Source organism: Rana temporaria, chromosome 6 (assembly GCF_905171775.1).
Source record: "Rana temporaria chromosome 6, aRanTem1.1, whole genome shotgun sequence".
NCBI lineage: Eukaryota > Metazoa > Chordata > Amphibia > Anura > Ranidae > Rana > Rana temporaria.
In genome coordinates this window covers 157,812,611-157,832,355 of record NC_053494.1, presented here as the reverse complement: position 1 = coordinate 157,832,355, position 19,745 = coordinate 157,812,611, and the positions used below count along the sequence as shown (strand labels likewise).

General features: G+C 36.3%; 1 protein-coding gene across 1 annotated transcript in view; it reads right to left on the bottom strand.

The window, feature by feature from the left end:
• Nucleotides 1-19,745, bottom strand: part of TTN (titin) — a 326,833-nt gene that overhangs the window by 228,010 nt on the left and 79,078 nt on the right. Inside the window, 3 exon segments of the mRNA XM_040358499.1 lie at nucleotides 2,125-2,186; nucleotides 4,314-12,723; nucleotides 13,700-13,756. Of these exon segments, the coding sequence (XP_040214433.1) occupies nucleotides 2,125-2,186; nucleotides 4,314-12,723; nucleotides 13,700-13,756 (8,529 nt within the window).

Genomic DNA, 19,745 nt, shown 5'->3' with positions numbered 1-19,745 from the left:
ATGGCAGACAGCAGCATTGTTGATATGGGGAGGGGGGCGGGGTATAAGCAGATTTAAATACACTAAGTAATTGAAGCCAAACTCCAGCTCACACTTTATAATCAATTACAGAAAACATTTTTTTCTTTTAGGGTAAAAGGGTTTACATGAATACATAAAAGCTGACCATTTAACCACTCCTGTCAGTGTAATATGGTTTGTCTCATCTATGTAACTTACACATTCTGCTGGAGAATGTGAGCTTTTGAAAACAACAGACTTGCTGGCTGGATCACCAGATGAAAATAGAAGAAACAAAGTCTAAAAAGAAAACGAATGCTGCCATCACATTTAAGAATTGGTAAGCTGCAAAATAAAAAATGTTTGCTTTAATACTGCTTTAAGTCAAGAAGGCAAGTGTAGCCTATTCATTTGATGAGGAAACAAATTAAACATTAGAATGCTAAACACAGTTATTAAATAAAATGTAACAAGTCATGTAAAACAAAGGTCCCAGAAATATTTTTTAGTAAAGAGCTTTTTCATAATGATGAATTACTGTTTCATGGAAATAACTAATATATTAAAAAATATATATAATATATCAATATTATAAGAACCCCTGTAAACATGTTTTGAAGCAAAACTAAAATTGAGTTTGGAAAAATGAAGGCAGAGAAACTTTTAATTACAGAAGATTTTCTAGATGTCTCCTCTTCCATAAGTTCTACTGGCCTTTTAGGAAATGTTTCTCTGATTGCACACTGATGCCGCGTACACACGATCGTTTTTCGGCTTGAAAAAAATGACGTTTTTAAAAAATGTCATTTAAAATGATTGTGTGTGGGCTTCACATCATTTTTCGGGTTCTGAAAAAATAAAAAAATAAAATTCGAACATGCTGCATTTTTTAACGATGTTTTAAACAATGTCGTTTTTCGGGTTGTAAAAAATGATCGTGTGTGGGCTAAGACGGGAGCGCTCGTTATGGTAAAACTACCGTTCGTAATGGAGTAAGCACATTCATCACGCTGTAACAGACAGAAAAGCGCGAATCATCTTTTACTAACACAAAATCAGCTAAAGCAGCCCCAAGGGTGGCGCCATCCGCATGGAACTTCCCCTTTATAGTGCCGTTGTACGTGTTGTACGTCACCACGCTTTGCTAGAGCATTTTTTTTAAACGATTGTGTGTGGGCAATGTCGTTTTAATGATGAAGTTGGAAAAAACAACGTTTTTTCTAGATGCTGAAAAACGTTGTTTTTTTCATGGCGAAAAATGATCGTGAGTACGTGGCATGAGCCATGCATGCACAATTCAGTGTACATTGTTGTATGATTTTGTTCTGGGACAAAGTTATGGCATCCCAGGTCAGCCAAACAAGATGGCAGACAACTTCAAACTTGGAAAAAGATAGCGGGAAGATGAAAGACCCGGCAATGGAGTGACACAAGGGAGCGCAGTATTTAAAAATCTATTTAAAAAAATAAGAGGCTCCTGCACTGTGCCGACACATCTTCTTGAGATATTTCAGGTAGTTTCAATGTTTCCAAGGACCTCCCCCGATTCCTCCTCACATTGGTTTACCCCCTGGGAGAAGCGCTCTCCCGGGGGGGTTACCTTGTGGGCGCTCTCCCGAGTCCAAAATTTGCGCCGATAGTGATAGAATGCGACTCGGCCAGCCCCCAACGCCCGCATCATTGGATTTGATTGACAGCAGCGGAAGCCAATGGCTGCGCTGCTATCAATCTGTCCAATTAAGAGCCAAGAACCCCAGGCAGAGAGCTAGAGCACATCTCTGCTGAGGGATCGAAGGGCTCAGGTGTGTAAAACGGGGGCTAGGGGGCCTGTCATTCTCAGAAGTTTTTAAATTTATAAAATACAGTTATTATTAAATCTGTTTTTAAAAGAGCTGTAATGTTTTGCAACAGAAGATGCACACAAAAAGATGTAACGAGAAAAAATTATAGCCATATGTCATCTACTTTTCATGTTATTTTATTGAATTAATACATTTATACAATGATAAAATAAAACAGCTGCATAACTTTGACAAGACAAAGTTTACCCAGGTGCATAATTACATCTCACATTCAGAACTTGGTTTCAAGAGTGGGATATAAGTAACATTTATGAAGACTTACAATTATACAGTAGATTTGCAATATTTACAATATGCTGTCGCACAGTGATGGATTGAATGAAGCTACAATGATAAGCCTAATGTGAAGTAATTACATATACGTCCACCATATATAACTTATTTATTATGAGTAAAAAAACCAAGGTGTAATGACAGATGTGAGATGAACACGTGTATACTCTATCTAGCACTCTCCCCACGTGTAGTGCCAATAAAGTTCTACCCATCTAGCAGCAAATACAGCTCAGGTGAAGCTCCGAGTTGATGTATAAACTCATTCATGGAGCATAAATCCTGATTTTCACTTTAAAATAAAAACATTTCAATTAATCTATTTTGAATAAAAATCATCTGTGTGAAAAGACTCAGATGAAAGTTGCAACCACCAGATTTCGGTAATCTAATATTTTGTGAGCGGTGAAGCTGAAACTATCCTTTTTTGCTCTGAGTGATGCCACCCCCCAGAATCTAGCATTTAGGAGACAGAGTTTAGAAGTTTGCATCAGTAACTTCTCACACATGTATTTGGTTATGCAGTTTCCTTACCAACTACAACAGCTATAATAGTTTTCAAAATCAACTTTTTCAAGGACATGTGTTAACATATGGGATTACATGACTTTTTAAAACTAAGAACAAATGACAACTAGCACATTTCACAAAAAATAAATCACACGGATATTTTATGCTATTCATACATAACAGAAAATGTAGGTTGCTAAAGCAGCACTGTTTACTTAAATCTTACCTATCAAACAAAAATTATGACTATTTTTTTCTTTAAAAATTAGACACTTTGGGGAAGTATTCACTTCAAGACTTTTAGACAGGAAACATGTATTGAGAGAGACATATGGACTGACAATAATGATTCCAACGCAAATAGGAGAGCAACAAGTGGTTAAAAATATATGTGGGGCAGCCAGCTAGGAGACTTAATCCTCCAAAAGCTGCACAAATCCATTTTTTGTAGTGTTTGACAGTAAGTTTTTGTAGATTAATGGACTGATGCACTTACTGGTCTTACTTCTTGAAAAATGCTGCTTGCTTGGCTAGTGGGTTGATCCAATGATTTTAATACTTTCTTATTCTGAACATCACTAACTGAAAGTCTTGTGTTAGTAACTCAGAAACTTTAAAAGGTACCGTATTTATCTTGCTATAATGCGCCCTCGGCGTATAGCGCGCACCCCCAACCTAGAAGGAAAATTCCTTAAAAAAAAAAAATACTTACAGTTTGGATGCCCCTCGTCGGTGTCTTGCCCGGTGTCCATCGTGTCCATCGGCGGCCTTGTCCGGTCCGGCGTCTTTCTGCGGCCATCGTGGTGTCCTCCCCGCTGTGTTTTTCAGCCGATCCCCGCTTCCCGCACTGTGTTTGAACCACTCCGCCGACATATCCCGAGCGCAGCACACTCGGGTATAGTCGGGCAGGCTCGGCTCCTCTCGCGTAAAGGACGTACAGGACACACAGGACGTAACCGCGAGCGGAGCCGAGCCTGCCCGACTATACCCGAGTGTACTGCACTCGGTATATGTCAGCGCAGTGGTTCAAACACAGTGCGGGAAGCGGGTATTGGCGTATATCGCGCACCCACGATTTTACCCTGATTTTCAGGGCAAAAAAATGCGCGGTATACGCCGATAAATATGGTATTTAGTCAACATGGTAGCCAAGCAACAAAAAAAATTTAAAATTTCATAGGTTTCCTTCAAGTTAATGTCTGTCCATCATCTACACATAGTAAAATAGCCATTTCACATAATCTATTACTTGTTAATGACATCACTAGTGCTGAAAGCATTCAGTGACATCACTGATTTATAATAAATTAATGTGGCTTGGTTAAATATATAATATTTCCACGTTTGCAGAAGATAAATAGTATTAGGAATAATAATAAATAATGACAAGAAAAAATAAAAGTTGATTTTTCAAACAAAAAATAAGTCATAGTCCTACAACATATGTAAATATATTTTCAACATTACTTTGTTTTGCTAATATCTATTTACAGTGAAAACATGTAGCAATTTAAATAATGCCTATGATTTTTCAAAGGAAATAACTAAGAAATATATCTGTAGCAGAAAATGGCAGTGATTATTTTACTGACACCATAAGGCATTAGCTTTAAAAGTGCAAATTTTTAGCTTTCAAAAGTTGCAGCTGGTTTTGAAGTTGTTTTCTACTTAATTTTCAACAAGGCAACACTTTCTGCAGTTCCTTCTTTATTTGTCGCTGTGCATTTATATTGGCCTTCATCATCTGAGTTAACATTTTCTATAATTAGCTTATGGCTACCATCTTCTTCATCCTCAAGTACATACTTTTCCCCTTGAACCAATATTTCATCTTTGTACCAACTAACTTCTGGCACTGGAGAGCCATCAACAACACACTGGAAAAATCCTTGTGTTCCTTTGGATATAACAGAGTCCATTGGTGCAGTTAGAAATTTGGGTGGGGATTCTGTAACTTGAAACTCAAAACGACAACCTTCAATGTTCTCTGCTCTAAATTCTATATCACTTTCTTGAGAAGGCTTATCAAAAACATCAAAGTTTATATTCAATTGTGTCTCACTACCTTCTAGACATGTGCTGGCAGTATTAGCTATAAGTTCAAGGGTTTTATTCACATCATTACCATTATTTTCAAACTCAATTTCAACTTCTATTTCTTCCTCATTGGGAAATGTCTCATCTGCAATGATATCAGATCTAGGAACTCCATCCTGTATAGTTTTTAAAGGAATATCTTCTGATTTATTTTGTTTTTCTTTTGTAAAACTCTCTTCTGAATGTATTACTGCTAAAACAGCATGACTTGATACCTCTCCAAAATGGTTTTCTGCTTTGCAAATATAACTTCCAGCATCCGCTTCAGTTACTTCACATATAAAAAGACTGTGTTCTTCACCATCCAGTTTTATAATATATTTGTTAGGATCCGGGACAATGCATTGTTCTTCTTTAAACCATTTCACAGCTGGTGATGGAATACCAATCACTGAACACTTAAATTCTGCAACTAATCCTTCCCCAGTATTTGCATCTGCAATTGGGTGAGTAAAACAAGGTGGTTTTTCACTTACTTCAACATTTATTTTAACATCATCACTATGTTTAGTGTCAGAAGCAACATTTTGGTCATCATAAGCCAAAGGAAGGACATCAAGTGAGATGACCATACTTTTACTATCTAGGGAAAATTCAGGAAGAGTTACAATCTTCACTTGCTTTTCAAAATCTCTAACTTCACTTTCATCGAGTTCAACCTCCAGAAGAATTTCTTGAGGAGAAGGTGATCTGGATGTTGTATGCTGTTCCATGTCAAACTCCATAACATGCTGATGGGTTACAGGAGGTGGTAAAGCAACTGATTTTCCATCCTGTGGTAAAATTTCCACCTGGATAAAGCTTTTTGCGTTTCCTAAAGAATTTGTAGCAATACATCTATACTCCCCACCATCACTCATTTTAATGTTTTTCACCTCTAATATATGCACATTTCCTCGTTGCTCTATTTTTATTCTTTCTTCTTTCTCAAGTAACACTGAGTGTCTGTACCATTTTACTTCTGGAACTGGAAATCCCCCAACTTCTGCAGCAAAACTTAATGTATTGTTTTCAAAAACCCTTTTTTTCAGCAGAGGTTTAATAAATGATGGAGGCATTTTAGATTTTTCTTTATCGTCGCCTTCTGTATTTTTTACTGATTCTAATAGAACTTCTTGAACATCTGAAGTTTCAGTGCATCTAGGATCAGGAGTACAGGAAGATACATCATGACTTTCAGTTTCGCTAGCGTCTAACATTTGCTGTACAGGTGTAAAAAAACGGTCTGGTGAACTTGCTGGTGTGAGAAAGGATTCACTAAATGGAGAATAGGATTGCACAGCAGAAGATGGTGGAGTAAAAAACTGGTCTATCTCCACAGCGTCATCACTAAAGACACTACCAGCTTCAATTGACATCTCAGACTCAGGAGAAAATGCACGAGAAGATTGATTCTTATAAAATTCATACACAGTATCAAATGTTACTTCTTCAATTTCCATTGAGGTTATACGTTCATCTTGAAAATCTCTCAGATTTTTTACTTTTTCTGGCTGGTAATTTTCAAGTTCTGGATTTACTAGGGATTGGGGCAAAACATCTTCAAGTTGTCCCCCAGTTTCTTTTCTCCTTTCAGATATATCTTCCACCTGGTAATAATTCTCTCTCACTTCAAGTACTTGATTTTCTTGTCTATCCAATATGTTTGGAGAGCCTTCCCATTCAGAATTATCACTGTTTATTGACATCAGATAATCCATGCTTAATAACTCTTCCCCCTCAAAAATGCCAAGATATGAAATATCTTCTATTTCATTAAGATTTTGCACACTATCTGTTATAACACTTTCACTCTGGGTTTCTCTGTGATTTTCTGGGGATTGTTCTTTTGAATATTCAGATTTATTGCTATTTTCTGTTTCTATGCATATTGCCTCCTTTTGCAGGTCCAAATTTTTTTCTTCTGCAGGTCTGGGTTTTACTACAGAGCGTTTTCTTCGTGGAGGAGTTGGCGGGGGTGTTGGTGTTGCCTTTTTAATACTGACTGCTTTTGTGTCTGCAAAGCTTTGGCCCTGGTTAACACTGATGGTTTCTACTGTGACAGTAACGGCCTTGCTTTCCACATCTGTTCCAGATTTATGTTTTATAAAAGAACGCCTCCTTTGTGGCGCAACCGGAAAAGTGTTTTTATTGTCTATTTTTCCTGCATTTTCAAGTGATGAACAACTACCTAGTTCAAGACCTTTAGCTTCCACTAAAGAATCAATGCTAGATTTACGTCTAAGCAATGAGTGTCTTCTTTTTGGTGGCACTGGCAAATCCCTCTTTATATCTCTTTTGTCAGATCCTCCAGAGGGACCTTGTTCTAAAATGCCATCTTTTGCCGCATTAAGTTTAATTTCAATTTTCTCATTGGTCTTGAACTGCAAAATTTCAATCTCTGAATCTTGTCTTATGTTTTGATTAACATCTCCCATCAAATTAGAGAGAGATCGAGTTATTCCTTCGGTTGTAGTTATAGTAGCATTGGCTTTAGGTTCTTTTTTCTCACTCTTCAGTAAACAGCTCTTAACATCAATTGTCTCAGTCCTATTGATTTCAGCAGTATTCATACTGTTATCAACTTTAGTTTTCTCAGTGGTCTTTGAAACTTTGTCTATATCCATTTTGTAACTAACATTTTCAATTTCAACCCTCTCAATATCACAAATATCTACTTTTTTGTCAATGATAATGTCAGGACTGTCAATAACATTAGCAGTGTCCACAGTGCTTTCTATATCTATTTTGTAACTAACATTTTTAATCTCAACCCTCTCAATATCAAAAATTTCTTTTTTGTCAATGATAATGTCAGCACTGTCAATGCTATTAGTAGCGTCCACATCATCAGTGGTGGGAGATTTCTCCAGATTGTTCTCCATTTCCTTTACTTTAGATATCATACTTTCAAGTTTAGTGGTCTCATTAGAGGAAACCACCTTCTCCATAATGATATTGTATTCTGGCAATTCACACTGTATTAATGTGGTCTTATCCTCAACTTTTTCATTCCTAGCAGTTATATTTACATCCATGCTGTCTTCTACATGTTCAGTATATAGCTTGTCCATGATTTGATCATATTCTACCCTGCCAGCAATATTTTTTTCAACTGTACTATCAACAGCAGTGAGATTGTCTGTAAAGAATGTGTCTATTATATTTTCTTCAGCACTTCCATCAAACCTTTTTTTAACTGACCTGTCTTTATCAGTTATGCCTTCAGTATGTAGCCTGTCCATGCTGTTTACTTTTACTTCTGTACTTCCAGCAATAACGTTTTCAAATACAACATTTACAGCACCAACATCTTCAGCATGTAGTTTGTCCTTGCTATCTTCGTCAACTACTGCTTGGATAGGAATAATTTTTCCAACCATGCTGTCTGCAGCAATGACAAATTCAGTATGTAGTTGGTTAATGTTATATCCTTCAGATGCTCTGCTCCCATCAAAGATTTTTTCAACCACACCATCCATGGCAGTGACATTTTCAGTATATATTTTCTCCATGCTATCTGCCTTTTGAAAGCTACTCCTTTCAGTCTCCAAATTAGCACTACTACTTCGGTGCCATGTTATCTGTGGTTTATTGTTATCTGATATAATGCATTCTAATACAGGACATTCCTCCCCACTGATAACTGCTTGTTTTTCATTTTCCTGGGGTGGCTTTGATGCATTACTAGTAACATCAAAACCAAAAGTAAATTTGTGCTTTATTTTCTGAATGTTATTTTGAGATTCTACCTTTTGTGGAGCCTCAACTGGCTGACAAATTTCTGTAAATTCTTCTGCATATTCTGGAACAGGAGTAGGAGCAGTGACTTTGATCTCAACAGGCAGTGATAATGACGCATCAGATTTGCAAGGAATGTCATGTGGGGCCTTTGGTATTTGTAAGCTGAATGTATCCACACCATCTAAAGCACGTTTTTGTTCAGCATTAGCAAAGAGGGATACAAGTTCATCTTCTTCGTCCTCCGTTAAATGTTTAGAAATAAGCACCTCACATTTTTTTAAAGTTTCGGCTGCAACCTGGTTTTCTTTTTCTTTTAATTTAACTGTAAGTTTTCCAAAGGTGGTATCAGTTCCATATTGATTAAATATTACACATGTTATAGAACCTGCATATTGAGGTTGAACAGATGAAAATGTTAAAGTAGATTTTGCATCTGTGGTAACTATTAGAAAGTTATCATTGCGAGGTATTGATTTGTCGTTATTATACCAAGAGACTGTTGGCTGAGGGTAACCACGGAAATAACAGGTAAATGTACACGTGTCACCTTCAAATGCTTCTTGAGAGTCAATATCACATGTAAACATAGGAGAACATGGATATGGCTGTTCGGTCATAGGCTTTTCAGATTCATCATCAAGATCCTCATGGATTTCAGGTTCTATTTCACTAACAGCTGTAATTTCAATGTCTTTAATAACTTGCAATTTTGACTGCACATTCTCCTTTCCTACAGGGAAAGTGCTACTTTCATTAAATGACTTGCTAAAGTAATTAATTGATTCATCTATGTATTCTCTGTTTTTGATTTCTGAAGCAAAATATTGTGTCTTAATTTCCTGAGAAGTGCTATCTTTATACACTTCTTCAGATTTCTGGTCGGCTAACACTTCTTGCTGTGTTATTTGTTTAGACAATCTTTCAACATTTTTCACTTCAAATTGTTGTTGAGATTCAGACAAAACATATTCACCAGTGTTCACTTGAACAATTTCTGGGTATTCATTTTGTTTTTGGAACCTATCATCTTTTAAAAGGAATGGTTTAAATAAAACATCTGATGATTTTAAACACACTGGTTTATCTTTAATATCCATGTGCATGAAATCAAAATTTTCTCCCTGTAAATCTTGTTTCCTCACTAATCCTAAAACTGTTGCCTCTTCATTTACTTCATCACATTCCTGAAATTGTATTACATCCTGCTGCTTTTCATGAGTTACTAAAGTTGCCTCCTTGGTTTTTTTAAATTCTTGTAATATTTCAGCTGTATCAAGTGGATTAGTTTGAATGGAAAGTGGAAGCTGTGATTCAACATTATCTTTTTTTGCAATTAATTGACCAGTGGTTGGAGTATCTCCAACTATCCCATCCCTGGTTTCCAAAGTGAGAGGTTTCTGTAATTCTTCCTTTCTAAGGAGTTGCTTTATTTCATTTGGTTCAATTTTCTGCAAGTCATTTTCTTGTTCACGTGCAACAGATCGATTTAAGTCAGATTGAAGAAGCTCTTGCAGGATTTTAGATGTACAGTATGCATCTAGAGGTTCTTTTCTTTCTTGGGCTCCATCAATGCTCAATAATGATGCAGCTAATAATTCTGTCTGCTTGTCCTCTAATTCCTTTAGAGAAGATAAAGTCAAGTGCACATTTTTCTCTTTTTGAAAAGCTTCATCAACCCATTCAAACTCCAGATGACAGTTTTCTTGTACTTGTTGGTGTGTTGTTATTTCAGTTAGACTAGCTTCCAAGGGCTTTTGAAGCACTTTAGATGCCACAGCTTTATTTATTTGAACTGACTCAGGTACAAGTTTAGCTGTAATAGGTTCATGCATTTTTACTGGTTCTTTAAATCCTAGATTCCTTTCAGCTTTTTTACCTTCAGCACTCTTAATAGCACTAGTTTCTGCAACTGATAGATTGTCATCCTTTAGCTGCAAATGTTCTTTCTTTTCATTTATAAATGTCTTATTTTTATCATAAATGGAAATTTCACTCACTTTAAATGATCCTTTATTTTCATTTTGTTTCTCCCTTCCTGCTGGTAAATATAAGAACTTAGATTCGGAAGACCCCTGCAAAATCCTAGATTTTACAGATTCGTTGAAAATCATTAGTTCTGAATTGCTTTCTGTTTCCGTTTGTAGATCATCAACATGCACTACTGACTTTTCAGGCCAGATTTTTTCTTTACGTTTTGATTTATCTTGTTCTTGTAAATGCAGCTGTTTGCTACTAAACTCTTTGTTTAAAATCTGTTTTCTTTTTTCAGTCACTGCCAATGAGGGGTTCAGTTTAGGATATATTGCCTTTTTATCTTGAATTCCATATTCTTTATTAGGTTTAGAAGACTCACTTAGTAATACTGAAGTCATAGGTTTATAGAATTGAACTGATTGAAGCAAATGTAACTCATCCTGATTGTTAGCTTTCTGTACACTATCAATGTTAGTTGATGACATCACCTCCAAAATGCTTGATGGCTTTTGAAGTTCTTTAGATGAACATTCATTCTCCTCCTCACCTTTTCTGAATGGTTCCTGGAAGGAGCTCTGACTAAATCCAGTCATTCTATTACATTTCTGTAAGGTATGCTCTTCTTGCACATTGCTCTGACATCTTAAATAGGATAAACTGGTTTCAAATGGTCCTTGTCTTATTTTGGCCCTAACAGGTTCATACATTTTAATCGGTTCTTCGTCTAATTCTGTAATGTTCCTATCCTTGTCTTTTTTAATTGTTTCAGGTACATTTTTATCAATTATATGTTCTGTTCTTGTTGGAAAGTTTATTTCTGCTTGTATATCCAAATGCTCTTTGCTGGCATCAACCTCATTTTCATTTTGAGGCATTTCATTCATTATGTTAGTGTAAATCTCACTTTGAGATTGATGAACTTTATTTTCACTTTGATTGAATTGTTTTGTTAATTTACACACATAACTAATTTCAGAACGATCTTGGAGTACTTTAGATTTAATAGGTTTATTTACTTTAATAGGCGCTAACAACACTGTTTCTTCATTGCTTATTTCTTTTGGCTTACTGATATCAACAATTGATGTCAGAATGCCAGTGCCCGATTCTGGGGAAAATGTTTGCTCTGTGTTAGTTTGACATTCATTCTTCTGTTTACCATGTTCTTCAACAACAATTTCTCCTTCTTTCAAGTTTTGGGCCACATCTGAGGTGTAAGGTTCAATTGTGTCTGGTACTAAAGCATCTGAAGAGCCAGCTTCTGATGCTTTTTGTTGGACACTGCTGGTGTCAAGCTCTTTTAATTGTTCAGTATTTTCTAGGAGCTTTTCCACTCTTTTAACCCCTTTTGCTTCAAACGCAATATCTTTAAAAACCTCAGAGAAAGTGCCAGATTTATATTTTTCTCTCTCAAAATGTAAGCTTACTGAACATGTTTCACTTTGAAATGACTCAAGGTCTATATCAGAGCATATATCCGAAGAACAAATAGAACTGCTTCCTCTTGCTCTTTTAAGTTCACGCAACTTTTGTAATTTAGTCTGTATTTCTTTGTCTAACAGCTTCTCACTCTCAGAAACTTTTCTAGTGTGACCTTTTTTACATTTGTCACCTGAAAAAATCTTTTCAAAGCTTATAGTTTTGTATATACCTTTCTTAGGATATTTGCTTTGTAAAATTTGTGTTTCCCTACGTTTATCATGTGGAGATCCAACACACTTGAGGTCAACTTTCAACTTGCTTTCCCTTTTCTTCTGAACTAGAGTATCTATGCTTTCATGAGTTTTTTCAGAGTATCTCACAAAATCTAAATATTTGGGGTTCTGCTCTTCTCTTAAGGCTACAAGCAATGATGCTGTGCTCTCAGATGATCCTTCACTATTTATAGCAAATATGCGATAGCTGCCCGAATCTCGATCCTCCACACTTTTAATTAACAAACTACAGTTATGAATGTGCATTTCACTTTCAGTTTTAATGACTCTCCGTGAATCTCTACCAATAGATTTGTTATTGTGAAACCAAGAGATTTTTGGCAATGGGCAAGCAACCAGTTTACAGCGAAAAACTGCAGGCTTTCCTTCCAATACTGATCGAAATGTCAACTTTTGCGTGAAGGAAGGCTTTATGAATTCTGACCAAGAACCAATAGAGGATGTTCGACTTGCACATCGATTAGACGAAATTAGTCCATGATCCAAATAGTCTTCTGTATCTGAAAAGGCACCTCGTAATGCTCCTCTGTTTTCATTTTCACTTTCAGCTTCCTCACTGAAGAATAATTCTGTGAAAGATGAAGTCTATGGTTTAATAATAGATCACCTCACCAAATATTTGAATTTAAATATGTATTTTTTAACTATATTTAAAAATCATCTATACTCATGCTACATAAACTACAAATCCAGAAAAATATTCACTCACCATATTTGTTCGAATAAACGCAACGCCTTGTTCTTTTTTAAAGTTTCTGACACCAAAATCGCTTGCTGTATGTTCCTTCTTCAACTGTAGAAATTTCTTCATTGACAGACATGTAAATCTCAAAATTGTTTTTTAAATAACATTTTTTTTGTGTATGCATAGCTGTCCGGAAGTTTTAGTGGGTTTAAAATTGCAGATAAAAGTCTTACCTGACTTGCAGACAGCAGAATAAACGCCCTTTCTGATGCTTATTTGGATGTGACTACATTTTTTTAAATTAATACAAAATTGTATTTGTTGTATCCTAAAAACAGCTACATTTGAATGAGAAGGCGTTTATTCGAACTAATACAGCCAAAAAATTATTATGTTATGCAATAAAAGCAAGCAACATTGATTATGCACAGTACTAGATGCCATCTGCAAGCCATGTAAGGCATTTAATGCATTGTGTTTTAACAAAAAAAAATTGACAAAATAAAACACAAAGCAACAAAATAACAGTGCATTTTTGCACATACCACCTTTTATTATACTTTTTATCATGCAAAAAATGCCAAAGGTTGGAAATTGTAGAAAATCTTAAGAGAAAGTTTTATGATGATGTTAATCGATTTCTGAAATGTTTAATTCATAAATGTAATTATATCCACTAGAAAACTAACTTCATGCACATTTTGCAACAATAGAAATCTCAATTACAAGTTTAAAAGACTTTTATATATATATATAAAAAAAAACAGAAAACAATACCTTTGCTTCACAGATGCTCCCCGAAACATGGGCTAGTTTATAAACAATATGACATTTAGAATATGAGTTATCTTTTAACATACCTTTTACTTCAAGTTCAATCTGTTGTTCGATCCTTTCTTGAAGAACTTTCTCCAGAGCTATGTAAAAAAAAAATATATTTTCAGTTTTTGTTTTTATTTTTAAGGTTTTCTTATCATTTCAAGTATAAGATTTATACTTTTTTAAGACATAGACTGGATTGACAATACAGCAATGAGCAAATCAAAAAACATCTAGTTTCTAATGTCCATAATGTTGCAAAAATAAATGTAATTTATTGATGTTTACAAATAATTAATCCTGCATCATAAGACTACTCAGGCTTTTATTCGCTTGTGAACTGCTTCTCTCTCTATTAAAGTCATATTTTATATTATTTAGTAACCGTTGTATGGTAACCGTAAAATCTGCCTTAAGTTTAAAAAACGCTGCGCAAACTGTTATCATTATATAAATCCTGTATAATAATAATAGTAATTTCAGAATGATCTCAAATGTAAGACAAATGCATTCTACATTAATGCAAGCCCTAATGTAGTTTCTACTTCACCCCTAGCTACCGGTAATTCATCATAGGAATATATATGAAATGCATTCCATAGAGAAGAACTACAGCAGAGCTTTGGCTGCTACAGGTAAACTTGGCGAAAGGGGAAATCTTCATGCTGATTTCACAGATAGCAATGAAGCAATGTTCATTGCACCAAAAGCTAAAAAATAAATGGTTGGACTGTCTTTAACAAAAAAAGTTTCAAACAGAAAATTAGATTTGCCCATTCCTGTTACATACAAGTTACACTCACACTAACATATAAAAGACATGCCATAGGAGTCTTAAAGGAGTGTTGTATTGGCACCCAAATATCAAAGGTGGATGTGTCAGTCTCCAAAAATACTATGCTGTGTATGTATATAATGCATCTGAACGTGCCTTCACATGTCTCATACTGAAGTGGAAAACAATTTAATTAATTGTCACATGTAACTATTTTTTATATTGTCGTCCATTGCATACAGTGATATGCAAGTATTCATAGGTGGAAAGAACATGCAGTTGCCAACCTGTCACTGTCAGATGAGTGCTGCATTCAGCTTGTCCTGCTGCATTAACTATTTTGCATGTGTATATGCCACTCTGCTTTGGAACAATTTTCAACAGTTTTAAGCTGCAAAGCGACCCATCATTTCTTAAAAGACATGTTGCCGACTCATCAACTAGAAGTTTGTTGAAGAGCCATATAACACAAGGAGCAGGAATGCCCTTTATAATGCAAAAGAGGGAGACATCTTTGCCTTCCTTTACAAAAGTTTTTGGGGGTAGTTTTTCAAGAAACGCTGGCACTACAGCACAAGAGTCTATGAGTTCTTCATAAGGTATGACATCAGGAAAGTATTCTTTGCTCTTTTGCCTCTCAGGTCCTGGTGGCCTTTTTGATGGAGTTATTGATAGGCTGGAAGTTTTCATGGTGGTCTCCTGTTTGGCTTCATAAGAACTCTTAATCTGAATTTCTTTATGAGTTGTAAAGCTTTTTCTATCTGATTCAATGGTTATTTGTGCTACTGCCTTGGCGGTGGCTTCTTCTGCTAGGCAAGAATAAATTTATGAAAGTGTTAGTTGAGATGGTTTGGGAATACAGTGCATACTAGTACAGACAAAGATCGACTAGATTGGCTGTTTCTGGCAGTTGTTAGTATTGTAAATTTGTATATATAAAAAAGAAATCAATGGTTCCTAATATTTCCATTTGCTGTCGTTACTTTGTGTATATTCAATGTAAAGTCAAGTTATAAGTATAGGACTGGCCATTTTTTAACTTACATGTATAATACTTAAAGGGGTTGTAAAGGTAAAAAGTCCTCCTTCACTTACCTCATCCTTCGATTTTGCTTTTAAATGTCCTTATTTCTTCTGAGAAATCCTCACTTCCTGTTCTTCTTTCTGTAACTCCACACAGTAATGAAAGGCTTTCTCCCGGGTGTGGAGTGTCATGCTCGACCCCTCCACTGGAATACAGGAGAGTCAGGACATCACTAACACACAGCTCCTTTCTCTATCTGCAACGTAGAGAGCGTCCTGACTTTCCTGTAGTCCAAGGGAGGGGGCGAGCACAACACTCCACACCAGGGAGAAAGCCTTGCATTACTGTGTGGAGTTACAGACAGAAGAACAGGAAGTGAGCATTTTCAGAAGAAATAAGGACATTTAAAAGCAAAATGGAAGGATGAGGTAAGTGAAGGAGGATTGCACTAAGGTAAAAGAAGCTATTTAGGAAAAAAAAATTCTACCTTTACAACCCCTTTAAGAAAAAATAATAATAAATGGCTAAATTGTTTGAAGGAGCTAATGTGGCTTAAATCATGCTCCTATGGGAAAAGAATAAGTAACTGAGAATAAAACTTAAAACAAATTATATATATAAAGTGGATATAAAAAGTCTACACACCCTTGTTAAAATGTCAGGTTTCTGTGATGTAAAACAATTAGACAAAGATAAATAATTTCAGAACTTTTTCCACCTTTAATGTGACCTGTAAACTGTACAGCCCGGATTCACAAAGCACTTGCGCCGACGTATCTCGAGATACGCCGCGTAAGTGCAAATATGCGCCGTCGTATCTATGCGCTGGACTCAGAAACTAAGATACGCCTGAAAATATGCTTCATCTGACCGACGTAACTTGCCTACGCCGTCGTAGAGTGGGCACATATTTACGCTGGACGTATTTGGCGCTCCCATTGATTTTCTATTCACATATGCAAATGAGGGAGATACGCCGATTCACGAACGTACGTCCGGCCGACGCAGTGCGCGTAAAGTCATACGTCTGGCGTAAAGTTATGCCCCATAAAGGAGGTGTAACTCAGCAGCATCCATGCAAAGGGCTGCAACAGGGAACACAAGCCGATGTATTTTACGTAGTTTACGTAGGACGTGAATATGACTAGGCGTAGGTTACGTTCACGCCGTAGGCAGTGATCCGACTTATCTTAGGCAGTTGTTCCGATGTGATTGTGAGCATGCGCACTGAGATGCGCCCACGGGATGGCGCATGCGCAGTTGGCGATTCGTATCTGTCTGGCGCTCGGCCCATCATTTGCATGTGGTCACGCCTCATTAGCATGGCTCACGCCCACTTCCACTTACGTTGACTTATGCCTTGGAAACCCAGCGCACCTTTGGGAGGAAGTGCTGCGTCGGCGTAGCGTAAAGGAGATACGCTACGGCGGTATAAATATGCTCCAGTGTCTGTGAATCCGGGCCTACAACTCGATTTAAAAACAAACTGAAATATTTTAGGGAGGGTAAGTAAAAATAATAATAATAATAATAATTAAAAAAATGTGGTTGCATAAGTGTGCACACCCTCTTGGAACTGGAGATGTGTTCATTAAACAATCACATTCAAATCCATGTTAACTAGGAGTCAGTACACGCCTGCCATCATTTAAAGTGCCTCTGATTAACCCCAAAGAAAATTCAGCTGTTCTAGTAGGTCTTTCCTGACATTTTCTTAGTCCTATCCTACAGCAAAGGCCATGGTCCATAGAGAGCTTCCAAAGCATCAGAGGGATCTCATTGTGAAAGGCTATCAGTCAGGAGAAGAGTACAACGTAATTTCCAAGGCATTGGATATACCATTGAACACAGTGAAGACAGTCATCATCAAGTGGAGAAAATATGGCACAACAGTGACATTACCAAGATCTGGATGCCCCTCCAAAATTGATGAAAAGACAAGAAAAATTGTCAGGGAGGCTGCCAAGAGGCCTACAGCAACATTAAAGAAGCTGCAGGAATATCTGGCAAGTCCTGGCTGTGTGGTACATGTGACAACAATCTTCCGTATTCTTTATATGTCTGGGCTATAGGGTAGAGTGGCAAGACAGAAGCATTTTCTTACGAAGAATAACATCCAAGCCGGCTAAATTTTGCAAAAATATATCTGAAGTCTCCCAAAAGCATGTGGGAAAATGTGTTATGGTCTGATGAAACCAAGGTTGAACTTTTTGGCCAAAAGATATGTTTGGCACAAAAACAACACCGCATTTCACCAAAAGAACATCATACCCACAGTGAAGCATGATGGTGGAAGCATCATGTTTTGGGGCTGTTTTTCTTCAGCTGGAACAGGGGCCCTAATCAAGGTAGAGGGAACTATGTACAGTTCCAAATACCAGTCAGTATTGGCACAAGACCTTCAGACTTCTGCTAGAAATATGAACATGAAGAGGATCTTTCAGCATGACAATGACCCAAAGCATACATCCAAATCCAAAAAGGAATGGCCTCACCAGAAGAAAATTAAAGTTTTGGAATTGCCCAGATAGAGTCCAGACCTAAATCTGATTGAAAATCTGTGGGGTGATCTGAAGAGGGCTGTGCACAGGAGATGCCCTCGAAATCTGACAGATTTGGAGTGTTTCTGCAAAGAAGAGTTGGCAAATATTGCCAAGTCAAGATGTGCCATGCTGATGGACTCATACCCAAAAAGACTGAGTGATATAATAAAAGCAATAGGTGCTTCAACAAAGTATTAGTTTGAGAGTGTGCACACTTATGCAACCATATTATTTCATCTTTTTATTTTTACTTCCCTCCACCTAAAAGATTTCAGTTTGTTTTGCAATTGAGCCGTACAGTTTATAGGACAACATTTAAAGGTAGAAAAAGTTCTGAAATGATTTATCTTTGTCTCATTTTTTTACATCACAGAAACCTGACATTGTAACAGAGGTGTGTAGACTTTTTATATCCACTGTATGCAGTATATATAGATAAATAAATAAATAGCTAATCTAACTTTATAATTATAAAATATATTCAAAAAGTATTGGAACTCAAAGTAATTTAGTCTTTAGTCCAAAGCTATAGTAAAAAAAAAGAAGTGAAACTAAAATTAAACATGATTCTTTAGTAAGTTTTGGCCCTAACTGTTACAACAGTCTAAGTAAGTTGATTATTTGCCATGCAGTTATTATCAGCTAATTCTAAAGGTATCAGACATGTTTAGTAATTGCTATAGCTTTTTCATTCTACAAATAAATTAAGTTATAGGGGCCTCCTCTATACAGATCTTTTCGGTTTGATAATTATTTGGTATTTCATTGTAAGAATAACCAAACAAAGTCAAACAAGGTGACAAGAAACCATCATCATTTTTATCTGGAGCATTCTAAAACAGCAATATTAAAATAGCCACCTTCTACGGTTAGTACTGCAGTAGTTGTCTTCTCTCCAAAGGCGTTAGAAACTGTACAACTGTATGTGCCTTGATCTGTCAACTGAACATTCTCTATAGTAAGCAACATAACATTTCCATTTTGAGATGTTTTCACTCTTGTTGTGTCTTCTATGGTTTGGTTTTCATGTTTCCAGGTAACTTCCAAATTGCCTTCTTGCACAGCACAGATAAACTGGGCTACTTCTCCAACCTTCACAGTCATGTCATGGAGTTTCAGCAATATCTTTGGTGCTTCATCACTGTCTTCATGCACCTCAGATTCAGTTTCAGAAACCTGTTCTTTTGAAGTTTGGGTGATGGTCTCTTTGAAGTTTTCTTCTGTTTTCATTAAGGATGATGCTGTTACAGTAGAGCTTTCAGAAACGCTTTCAAAAACCTGTACAGCTTCTGCTTGAGCTGATTTAAATTCTTTTAAATATACTGTGGCTTCTGATACTGACTGGGTGCTGACAGATTCTGTTACACTTTTCGCAGAACTTGTAAAGCTTTGACTAACTACGGATTGCACTGTGTAATCAAGTAAAACAAAAAAAGAAAATTAACAACTAAATTGTCCATTGGTCCTTATGATAAAAACAAATAGGTTGATCAAGAAGACGTAAACAGATCACTTGAGAATAACGCATGCCAACTTGCATGCTGGTTTACAAAAAAATGACAAAGGATGAAGAATTGGAAATTCATGCTGACACAGAAGGTTGCATCTTCTTTCGTTGTCGCTTTCCAAAATTCTGACAAAGAATGTTCTTTATTGATCCAAAGTAAGAGTGACACCTGCTTGACTACTGGATTGAAATAATTTTGATATGTTAGATAATTTAACTAAAGTTGGCTCGTTTGCTT